General features: G+C 36.8%; 1 protein-coding gene across 1 annotated transcript in view; it reads left to right on the forward strand.

The window, feature by feature from the left end:
• Positions 1–5,863, forward strand: part of MED14 (mediator complex subunit 14) — a 65,581-nt gene extending 59,718 nt beyond the window's left edge. Inside the window, 3 exon segments of the mRNA XM_020967120.2 lie at positions 1,454–1,579; positions 2,681–2,873; positions 5,240–5,863. Of these exon segments, the coding sequence (XP_020822779.1) occupies positions 1,454–1,579; positions 2,681–2,873; positions 5,240–5,313 (393 nt within the window). The 3' untranslated portion in view covers positions 5,314–5,863.
• The last annotated feature ends 6,863 nt before the right edge of the window (positions 5,864–12,726 follow it).

Raw genomic sequence — 12,726 nt, forward strand, 5'->3', positions numbered from 1 at the left:
GGACAGATGGCCCATTTGGCTCTTCCATCAGTGTATATATTAATATCTTGGATAGATGCTGCAGCTGGATAGTGAGCTGAGCCCAGAGTTGAATAGGATCTTATTTGGGAAATTATATAATATTTTCAGTGTTCTCAAACTGCTCACTGCTGCAGAAAAGCCTACCTGTTTTTCTTTATGATGTATGTGGTTTCAAAACATTGAACCTCATGAGAATCAAAATGAGAAGTGATCCATACTACTGTAAACTCTGAGGCGTGTAAGTAGGTTACAGGATATTAACAGTGGTGACTTCCTTGCCTGTGAGAAGTTATGTAAAAGACACCATGGAGGACATGGAAATGGAAATAAACTAGTCTTGTGGTGAGAATTCAAGCCATAGGTACTCTAGAGATAACAAAGGAATTCTGAAGAAGGCATTTAAGAAGCTTATTGGGTAGGTCTTCTGTAGTGCATTTACGTGAATACCTGGTCAAGGACTGCACAGTATTAGAGGGTCTGGAGGGGTGTTGACCTGCATTAGATAGGGAGTAGTTATGTGAATGTGATCGTAGATTGATGTATCTAAGGGCATTTTCAAAAAACCTTTGATTTAAGGTTCCAGGCAGCAAAGTCTTAATCTTAAATGTTTTGAATCACAGTGGGATACTTGATGTAAAGATGGGGAACCAAGGGTAAGCCTGATCAACATGCTGTAAGGATGTCTATTATTAAAAAGCTTGAAAGAAGTGAAAATACAACAAATTAAAGAAACCACCGTTTAAGACAGTACATAGAAAACTATGGCATGAGTGGTATAGGATGAAGAGATGACAATTAGCTTAAATAATAGTTTAACAGACTGATGAATGGTGGACCTCTGAGAAACCCTGAGGGTAAAAGTCCAGTTAATAGGTTAGACAAACCCACCCTTCTAAGCCCATGTTCTTTGTTAGGGTTAGAGAGAAAATACTGGGCTAGATGGGACATCCAGTCTTACCAAGCATGTCACTTTTTTTTTTTAATTGGTAAGGAAAAGCAACTTTCTCTCCAGTGGAGCTCTGGAACTCTTAGAGCAATTAACCGTTGTTAAAATTTTAATAAACACCTTTCCTTTTTTGAGATGATGATTCACATATCTTAAGTTGCTCTGACCAAGTTTTCAGACTAGTTGTTGGACCTCCTGATCAAAATGAACTGTTTAGTTCACTAGGGAAGTAATATGGAGAAAGATAACCATCTGAAGATTTTATTTCTAGGCAGAGAAGTGTGTAAGATAACTATATATAAATCCATAATTAAGTTCTCAAATGATAAATTCATAAAAACAGAAAATAGCTGCTATTTTTATAATCTTGTAATGATTGTTTGAAGTAGTCTGAAAGATTAGAATATCTAATGCAAATTGAGATACCAAACTAGAATACCATTTATATAGCCTTATCAATTACTTTCTTTTTATTTCTAAATATAGTTCCCTGATCAAGCTACACAATTGAAATGGAATGTGCAGTTCTGTCTCACAATCCCTCCCAGTGCACCACCTATTGCACCTCCTGGGACACCTGCTGTAGTACTCAAATCCAAAATGCTGTTTTTTGTAAGTATTATCCAGTATCTGAATTAAAAGTGATTTACGAAGCATACTATTAGCGATTTTTTTTCCCTTCTATTGAGCTTTGTTCCTCTTTCTGGTGGTTCCTCCTATTTGTTCTGATTCTTACTTACAACATCACTAATGTGAAAATATGTTTAATAGGAATGTATATGTGTGGCCTATATCAGATTGTGCACCATGAGGAGGAAGGGGGAGAAAAATTTTAAACTCAAAAGCATATGGAAGTGATTGTTGATAAACAAAATAAATTAATTTTAAAAAATAAAAATTTTAAAAAGGGGGGGAAAGTGATTTAGAGGTAAATGAGGCATTTTTGTGGTGACTAATAAGTTCGTGTCCCTTGTATAAACAATCAGATATTGCCAAATGATGAGGCTAGTTTTCTGTACTTTGAAAGCTTGAATTTCATGTGTCAAGTCCAGGTTATTCAATTGATAAGCTATATTTGATCCTCTATTTCCTTACCTTGACCTCTTCAACCTTAAATAACTTTCTAAAGTCACAATCTCCTTATTTCCAAATCCCTCTCCTCTAATTACACTCTGTTCCTTGCACATTCCCACCCTTCCTTTGGCTTCCTCGTCATTTTTATGTACCATATATATACATACATACATACACACATGCACAATTTTTTATTTTTTTCTTAGTCTTTCCTGAAAACTTCTAGTTCTGTATTTACAGATGCCTCCTGGATAACTCCACCAGAATACCCTGGCAGCTCAAGTAATTTTACTTGTCATACAATTAGATTTTAAGCTATTGGAGAGCAGATGTGTCATATGTATGTTTGTATTCCCAGTGCCTCTCAATGAATGTTAGAATGGATCAACAGAAAGTAATTATTTTGCAACCACATGTGGGGAGAGTAGGTTGAGTTTTGCAATAGTTAATTTAGACATCACCTCTCTAAAGTAGACATTTTAAGCTTACCTTGGTAAGAAAATAAAGAATTTAAGTTTATATATAGTACCTCATTTTCTATATATAGTAATAGCAACTTTCTTAAATTAAGACAGTTACTGTCTTTTACCTCATCAAATATTTTAATTCTTTGTTTTGTGTGTGTTGTATTGCCTACAGCTTCAGCTAACTCAGAAAACGTCAGTACCTCCCCAGGAACCTGTTAGCATTATTGTTCCAATTATTTATGACATGGCTTCAGGTACCACACAGCAGGCAGACATTCCCCGACAGCAGAATTCTTCTGTTGCTGCGCCCATGATGGTTAGCAACATTCTAAAGAGGTTTGCAGAGATGAATCCACCACGACAAGGTACATGACCAGTTAGATGGTATTTTGTTACATGGGTCTTAAGATTCTGATGAGAAAGCGCCCTCCTCCTCACTTCCTCTTTGTTGTGATCCCCTTAATGTCCGCTTTCACTTTATCTCCTTCCTCACTTGTTATTTTTGTTCATTTCTCTGCTGCCAAGACTTTACTTTTGTTCATGATTTAATAATGGGACTGTCCCCATTGCTACTACCAGAAAGTTATATGTATAGCACGTGTTGCCAGAGGACTGTAGTTAGGACCACAACATTCTCCATAGCCCTGCTTCCCCCAGCATTGATACTTGCTCTGTAACTCATGAAGTTGAAATGCATGTTTCTTTATCATATTTCATGGCTGATGAATAACAAATTGATAGAATTATCTTTAAAAGTTCTGTATATTCAAATGTTTTGTGAAGAATAAAAGCTGATATAACTAGCATCACTGCTGTATGGGCTTCTTATGTAAGTGTCAGGTTGGGTGCAAGTGAACATTTTCACCAAGTGCTCAGTGAAGCTCTCAAACCTAACATTTTCAAGGAAACCAGAATGTTATTAAATGTCAAACCCCTCTAATTTTTACTTTATATGGTAGCATGCAATTTAAAATTTTTTACTTTTCTGGCAGTGTTAAATTTTGTTTAAAAATTTTTTTTTAATTCAGAAGGGGGGAACTTTCCTCCATTTGGCTCATACCAAAGAAGATTCTCTTTAATCTGAATAGGATAGCAATTTACAGTTTGAAATGAAGTGAAATTGTTCTCCAAAAAGATTATATTCAATATATTTTAGCTAAAGTTACTTATCAAAAAATTTCTAGGAGTAAGAGTCATAGAAGAAATTATACTTTATTATTTAGCAGGTTTTTTTTTCACATAGTGGAAAAATTGTGGTTTCCCATATTATGCATGCTCATGAGTAAGAGATTGAGAAAAGGTATTTTTTCATTTCAGAAGTAACCACAGTAGTTTCTTCTTACCTCTTAAGTTCTAATTGAATCAGAACTTATAAGAAATACAGTAGCAGTAGGGAGGGTTATGCTTTATTTATTGCAATACTTCTTCAACTTTCATATTGCTATCTTCATTTCTTCCTTTGGCTTCTCACCTCTTTGGGCGAAAAGTAGAATTCTTCAAGAATCAAAGTTGAATGCTATCAGAGTCTTTGACCTAACAATTTTCATTTTTCACAGGCTGATGAGTGGCATTACTGTATTTTGTAAAATGTAAAATTACACTTTCTTGTGGTGGGGCTGGGGGAGTGATTTCAACTTGTATTAACTAAGTAAGCTTTTCCACCTAGAGTGATGACTTTTCAGTGAACTACAAAAAATTATACACTAAGAATCATGAAGATAAATGGAAGATAGAAACCGTTTTGGTATTTACAAATTACTTGCATTATTCTGGAGGAGAATTTTTAAAAATATAGTTAAACTTTCACATTCCAGTTTCCTTTATCTAGTTTTCCATTTCTATGGATTAAAGATTTAAGTTAAAAGTCTTTGTCTAGTACAGTTAACCATATCTAATGCTTGATTCCACTTTCTTCCAGGGTGTTATGTGTGTGAAAGTAGACTATTCCATATAAATAGCTGCACTCTTTAACTACTGTATTATCATATATGTAACTGACCAAATTAAGATCTGGGAGACTGGCAGTTTCTGATTTGTTTGGCCAGAGCAAGTCTGGGAGGTGAGGGTGCAAAAAAAAACATTAAACAACATGTCCCAACCTCAAAACATTTCTTGTATTTGCGTTTTTGGTTAAAATCCCTTCTCAGCTGCTTTTAATGGATGGATATAACATTTTTTTAAAAGAAATCTCAGTTTTGATACAAAGACTTCACTTAGTAGAGACTGTTTATGTGTCTTTAAAACTACTGTGACTGAGAAGGATGGCTATTCACCTGAAATTTTATTGAAAGCCTTAGTGGATTTCCTAGGCAATGCTAGTAGGCTTTCAATGAAAATTTTGCATCAAACACATTGATGTTGTAGGTAAGGTATCAACATTTAGGATAAATAACCCTTTTATTTGCTAGGTTCAAAAGACAGAAACAAGTATAGCCTTAAAACCTAACTTTGCCTAGTCAAGGCAAAGGTTTTACTATGGAAAATTTTCAGTGTTGATGACATTACTTAGTACCTTTAAAAATTAAAATCCTAGATGTGAATTGACTAGAAATTTCTTCCAAACCCCGAATGTTGCCTTATAGCTGATTATCTATAATCTGGACAATTAAAAATTTTCTTTAATTTTCCAGTTTCTCATTACTTACAAGTTAAACACTACCCCCACCACCAGTTGTGTTAAGATCCTCTTCCTATGTTGCGAATAGCTAATTAACATTTTTCTCTGTTACAGGTGAATGCACAATATTCCCAGCTGTTCGTGATTTAATGGCTAATCTTACACTGCCCCCTGGTGGGCGTCCATAGACACTATTGTTTTTAAACAAGGCTGAAAAATGAAACAAAACAACAAAAAAAAAATCTGAACTAAGCCTTCAGTTTAAAAAAGGAAAAGGACATTTTGACATGATTTGTTTTTTTTTAAAGAGATAAATATACTAAACTGGCAAAAAAAACTTTCAGGGATGCACTTCTTTCATCAAAATGCGCATCAACCTTTTTGTACAGTGATCTTGTATAGTGTGTTTAAATGGGACACATTTCAAACTAGATTATATAGGTCAGTGTCAGCTTGCCAGTAATAGATTTAATATTCTGTTTTATACTACAAAAATTATGAAAAATGCCAAACTTGTTTATTTAATTGTTTTCTTATGTTTTGGGTGTAATAGTCCTTTTTTTTTTTTTTTAAAGGCAGGTCTGTCATTTTGAATACTGTAAAACTGTGATAAACTTTATATTGAAGCTGTATTTTAATATGACCGCTTTGAATCCTTACATGAAAATGTTCTGGGATTTGTTATAAACATATCCCAAGGAAGCAATATTTAATAAAACTAGGTTAAAAAAAGAATAATAGTACTAATGTGTGTGTATAAACTTTATATAAAAGTCAGTTTCTCCCGTGACCTTTAACTTGGTGGGAGCATCATTTGCAATAATATATGACTGAAACTTGACTACAGATATTTGTTTTGTCTACTTTGGAGTTGAGCCAGTTTCCTTTTCTTTGAACCTCCATGGCTTCTCGTAGTTTATCTTTACCAAATCATGGCTCTTTTTTGTAGGGCTTGAGTTGGGTAGAACACATTGTAAGTGCTGCATATGACCATGGTTTATAAGTATTGCAGTGATATTTTTCATCCATTGAGAAAATGGAAAATTTCCCATTGGATAAAATTAGTTCACAAGATATTCTGCCATGGTATCAGTGGGAAATACTCCATTTCTGAGATCAAGAAAAAAGCATTAAGATGTTGCAGCCTTGAAAGAAATTTCCTTTATTTCACTCAGACAACCCCCTCTTGAATCCATTTGTGCTCTTGACATGATGTGGGAGTGAGTGAAGAGTCATTTACTTTTTGACTAGCTTGAGAATTTATCTGAAAGGAGGGAGAACGTCTGGTGATTTGACCTTGGGAGCATTTAGAAATGGTATATTTTCCTGTATATTTTTAATAATTTGTCTAATTCTGTTTTTTAGATTACATAGGTTGATTGGGCTTCCATCGCTACTAAGTACCCAAATTCCAGCATGCTACCTGTTGTGACTCACATTTCATGAAAAATGTAGTTCCCATCAGTTTCTTCTCACTCTTTTTGATCTCCATTAAGTTCTGAATCAGATTCAAGACCTTTCCTTTGTCTTCCTTCTAAGGCTTCTTTTACTTTTGCCTCCTGATATTGCTGTGCTTCTATATCCAACCTTGAGGCTATTATGGAACCTTCTCCTGGTGACTTATATTTTCCTTTATTTAATTCTTCTTTTAACTTCATTTTCCTTCGGTTTTCTCTCATCTTTAAAATGGTGGTAACATCAGTTTGAGGATGCAAGATACCACAACATTGGATTAATTCTGTTCCATTGGGTTTACTCTTACATGTACATTCCTGCGGGCACAAAAAGGTCTGGTTTTTAAATTTTTTTTAATTTTGCGACTTCTAGCACAGTATTATTTTTACTGTTTTGAGTACTCTTATAAAATGTTTTTTTTCCTTTTAAATATGTGACTTTAAAAGGCCATAGATCATTCTTAAATGTGATGTTACCATATCTGTATGCCATGTTTTTTTTTACAGTGCAGCAATCTGATTTTATAGTGTAAATCAAAGGACAATTTACTTCACAGAAGTTTTCTTTACAGTAAACTTTGCTGGAATCCATCTCTTCCAATGAGGGATACTAAGTAAAAGCTCATGAATTTAGGCTTGTAAATTCCATGATGAGAAAGTGCATAATGTCCTGAGCTTTTTACTTCTGCTGAGAGACAATAGTGGCAGCAGCCAGCATGGGCTTTCCTGGTGGTAGACAGATATTAGAGGTGGTGAATGCCTTCAGCCTTAATTCAGATTCCTTTATGATACAATACTAACACTGAACAAAAATGGTACCACAAATTTTAGAGAACTGACACTTCTCTTATGTATTTATTTTTACTGAAGATGCTTTAAGCAGTAGCCTGGTTTATTTTAGGTGCACAATAACTTCCTTGAAAATTAAATTTAAAATTCTCATAACTAAGATGTTACTGCATTTTTTAATATCTGCTAAAATTCTAGGATTGATTTAATATTTTAAGAAACAGTTGAGAGACCTTTAAACAAGAGGCTGAACTCTGATTGACAGCTCCTGAGCCAAATAAAGGCATAAACATAAATATCTGAGCAGCCATTTAAATTTTTTTCTGATTGTGTAAATCTTTAGTATTCATTACAGTTAGCATTTAAATAATTGCAGTTAAAGCTGTGGCGAGGAGATTTTAGTAATAGAAAATGCATTTGTTCTGTAAATGATGGGGGAAGTGTTGCATGAACATAGTTTCATAATGCGACCTTGCCAAATTATAGTATGGATCACATCATATATCATAGATTTAGAATGAAAAATTACCTAGAGGCCATTTAGTCTAGCCACCTTGTTTTGCAGATGAGGAAACTGAGGCACAGGAGTGACTTGCCCAAAGGTCAAATACAGGTAAGTGGCAGAGGTGAAATTTAACCACAGGGCCCTCTGACTCCAAATCCATTACTCTTTTAACCATACACACTGCCCTTTTTATAAAGGCTGCATTAATACTTTACTTGGCATGGATTCGTCATGCCCCCATTTATACTTTCATCAGTATAGTTGTTAAGCTAAGGGTGAAGAACGACAATTCTGTGTGTGTGTGTAAATTATATTTACAAGCATAGTACTGGCTATATTAGTGCTAATAAAAATAAATTGGACTAGCCTGAGGATAGTTGTCAATCAATTTACATAACCTACATAAAGTGGTCTGTGAGCTTAAAAGTTCTGCAAATACACATCAGCTGTTCTGTGTCTGTACAAAAGACAAAACATTACCAACACTGAGTTTCCCTTTCACTGTTCAACTTCTACAAATGGAGACGTTCTTGGAATCCAGTGCTGTGCATAACAGAAGAGAAACAATTAATGTAAATCATGTAAGGGGTTTTATGGCTAGTTGGCCAAGGAACAGATAAATACAACCATTACAACAGTCAAGACAGTTGTGAGACTGCAACAGCTTAGTTTTTTTCCTGGGCTATTCATGATTTGATAGCTTCTGAGAATTTAAGGAGCTGTCAACAGAAAAAGGAGTTAACATAGAGTGAAGTCTTGCTATGCAGTTGGAGTCAAAAGAAGGAACAAAAGTCTATGACATTTTGTACATTTTTAAGGAGCTGTGGTATTCTTAGTATGATCTATGAAAAGCATAAAAAATTCTGTGCCAAAATGAATATGGGACAGAATGAGAAAATAGATGCCAAAGTGAAGATTGTTCCCCATGAAGTCCTCTCCCCCCTGCTCCAATATCCCCCACCCATTTTCATTTGCTAGTGGAGAAGGAAGGGACCACATGCATGGATTTCATGTGAAAACACTTGAAATAGATTCAGCATGAGGTGACACAGTGCATAGTCCTGGAGTTAAGGAGATGAGTCTCCCAAGTTCAAAGCTGTCCTCAGACACTTACTAGCTGTATGACCTGGGAAAGTCACTTAACCCTGTTTGCCTCAATTTCCTCATCTATAAAAGGAGCTGGAAAAGGAAATGGCAAACCACTCCAGTATCTTTGCCAAGAAAACCCCAAAAGGGGTCACAAAGAATTAGACACAACTGAAAAATGACTGAATGACAAAGTCATGGGTCTGCAGGTAGTGATATTACTGGAAGTTTTCTGTGAAGTGTCTCTGCACTACCCAGTTGGCTTAAAAAATTTGTAAAAATATCTAGACTAGGGAAACTATGCACAAAAATATTTAGTTCAGTATGTGTCTATTTAGAGATAAGAGCCAGGTAATAAAAAAAAAAAAAAACTTCTGGACAGTCTTAGGATAGTCTCAGGTCCTCCTTCAGAGCCATCTTATTTTAGACACAATTTTAACTTGATTACTGACTTTGAGGTCCATGGCAATTAGAAGCTTAACTTAAAGGGGAAGTCTGTGCCCCCCTCCCAAAAAAATTGATAGCCCGACAATAAGTAAAAAGACAAAAAATGTTATTTTTAAAAAAAAGGCCTGGGACTACTTAGTATTGCTAATGAGAAGGCAAATTGTGCCACTTTACTCGGCAGTCCAGGAAGGCACTGAGAAATTAAAATTTATTGAGTTTCCCATGTACAAGATACCAAGCTGATTGCCCACAGGTAGCTGAAATATCTGCTATGTGCAAGACACATAGATTCCTCCAGGAGCTTAGATTCTGACAGAGATGCAACATTAACACAGGTAAGTAATACTGGGTAATGTGATGGGGAGAAAGCACTAAAGGCTCCTCAGCATGAGGTGACTCTGAGCTAAGCCTTAAAGGAAGCCGAGGGTTCCAGACAGAATCCTGAAACCTTTGAAGGCACCTGAAGAGGAGGCCAAATGGAGTCTGGGGAGCAGGTAGATGTAATAAGTAGTATGAAGCATATTGTCTGTGAAAGGATAATATGGAATAAAGCTGGATTAGAGCCAGAACAGAGCTTTAAATGCCAGTCTGAGGATTTTATCCTAGAGGTAACAGGAGCCACTTGAGGTTTTTGAGCAGGAAAGTGGTACAGTATGGTCAGATCTGTGCCTTAGGACAGTTATACAGCAGGTGGACTGAAGAAGACTGAAAGGAAGACATTGGCAGGGCTAGGTGGAATGGGGGGGGCATTAAAATGGTGTTGGTGACAAGTACTGAAGCTCTACATTAGAGTGATGGCCACATCAGAGGGCAGATGCAAGAAGAAAAATGTGACGAGACTTACTAACCTGATAGGGAGAATCAAAAATAATTCTTAGTGTCATACAGAAACAGGAAAGTTACAAGGGGCAGGTTTAGAAGGAATGAGTTCCATTTAGAACGTGTTTTAGATGCCAACTGGACACTTGGGTAGAGCTGTCCAGAAGACAAATAGTGTGGTGTGTAACTGGAATTCTGAAAGAATGGAGCTGGATGTATAAATTTGGAAATAATCTGCAGTCATAATTGAAACAGTAGATATTGATGAGTTCAAGAGAAAAAATGTTTCCAGGAATGATTGAGTTTTGGGAATAGGAGATTGATGAATGCTCCAGCAGATGAGTAATTCAGGGCCTATTGTGAATGTAGGATTAGGTAGAGAGGAATGAGGATGGGAATGGGTCAAAGGCATGGGCACAAGTAGAGAGGGGGGATAGCATAGGGCTTCTAAGGAGAAAAAAAAAAACAAACCAGTTGGCTGGATTGGAGGGGAGATCTAGTAAATTGTAAGCACCAACACTTTGGATGAGAAAATATTTCCCAAATATGTTGTATACTGCCTGGTCTCATAATACAGATTATAACTTCCTGATAATGTGTATTCATTACAAATTTAAATACTGTGAAGGTCAAGTGACCCCAAATTCCTTTACTTTTTTTGTCTTTATAGTTATGAATTTCTTTCACCAATGATTTGCTTTTTGCTGCTTTTGGTATATAGGCCTCTACAATGTCCCCTCCTTCCTTTGCTCCTAATTTGGTATAAACTTGGAAAACAGATTACTAACCCTATTAGAAGTATGTGATAAAAGAAGCTCTACATGAGGGAACTGCCCACGACTGAAAATACATGTGCTTTATTGCAAGGGCTTTATGACATGTAAAGGCAATGTGGTATAGAAAACCTAGTCAAAAGAGATGGTATTAATAACATGCACCTTACTACTCTCCACATTACCTTGGGCAAATCACAAACCAAGCTCAGAATTATAGACTTGTAAAAGTCTCTGGAAGGAATTTTAGAAAACATCTAGTCAAATCCTCTCATTTTACAGATAACCCATTGTCTTAAGGTGCTTTTCTGACTTTACTTCCTTTTCTGTAAAATGGGAATAAAATTTGTGCTATCTCACAAGTGAATGTACGAGCTAATGTAAAAAATGCTGTGATAACATAGAAGTCTATAGATAGAGTAGCTAGGCAGGGGTAGCCTGGGGGGTCCTTCCAGGTTCTTTACTTTCTATCGGATAGATGAAGCATTTACTGTATCTAGTGGGAGAAGAAAGATACATAAGCATGAAAACTAGTAATAATTTTAGGGTATTAACAGATGTGATGTTGACAAAAAGTAGCTGTTAGAGCCACGAAGTGGTCTGAGATGCCACACTGAATACCGGAGCTTAGTCTTTCTAAGTATGAGTAAGATTGGATTGGATGACGGAAGGAAGAGGGCATTACAAACCAAAGATCTTCTTTGTATCATTAATACAATTAGTATCCAATTGTCCTTTGCCATGGGAGATTGGAATACCCAGGAAGACACATGGATAAATCTTCAAATCAGCATTTACTAAGGGCTTATGAATCAAGCACTGGACTATGTGCAGAAGATAAAAATGAACCATTCGTTTCAAACTAAGCCTTTTTAAGCCACACAACCAAGAGGCTGTACAGACCACCCCCACCCCCAAGGTTCTTTCACCAAAATCGTTTCGTTATGGTATAGTCGTTCCGACTTTGTGACCCCATTTGGGGTTTTCTTGGCAAAGCTACTGGAGCATTTGCCATTTCCTTCAGCTCATTTTTACAGATGATGAACTGAGCCAAACTTGCCCAGGGTCACACAGCTAGTGTCTGAGGCCAGATTTGAACTGGGGAAGATAAGTCTTCCTGCCCCAAACCAACTCAAAGATGACGCTAATGTAGAAATCTCCAATCCCACATCACAGGCCTAGTGAGTAGTCACATAAAAAGCACTTTCTTTTGCTAAGACGGGGGGACAGTGGGTGTGGAATATTGCACAAACCCGAATGGGGTGTAGGCTGGTTTTGCCGAACTGCTTCCCCCAATCCTCTACCTCTTAATCTTTCTTTGTCCCTGGGGAGGGGAGATGATGGATATGTTCTTAAACAAAGGTAAAGCTAAAACAAAATATCGATTTAAGGTTTTTTAAAAAGAAAAATCCTCCGAGCACCACGGATCTAAGCCAAACAACAAAACAAAGAGAACAAAAGTATGGCCCTTTCTATGACGGGCTGAGCACCGCAGCATGTCCCCACGGCGGCTGGGCTGAGCGTAGCCCCGGTGCACCTTGGCTCCTAGGACAACTCCGGCGCGCGTAGGGCTCGGGCCGGGAGCGGGGAAGGGGGCGCGCCACCGGACCTCCGTAAGCTGGGGGCAGCCAGAGAAAGAAGGAATCGAGCAGGGTACCAGGAGCGCCCGAGTTAGGTGGCAATTGACTCCTCCCCATTCTGTCCAAACCAAAAGGGCGAGCATGCGCA

The sequence above is a fragment of the Phascolarctos cinereus genome, unplaced genomic scaffold, assembly GCF_003287225.1.
Source record: "Phascolarctos cinereus isolate Bilbo 61053 unplaced genomic scaffold, phaCin_HiC Scaffold_726;HRSCAF=1367, whole genome shotgun sequence".
In the NCBI taxonomy this organism is placed as follows: Eukaryota; Metazoa; Chordata; class Mammalia; order Diprotodontia; family Phascolarctidae; genus Phascolarctos; species Phascolarctos cinereus.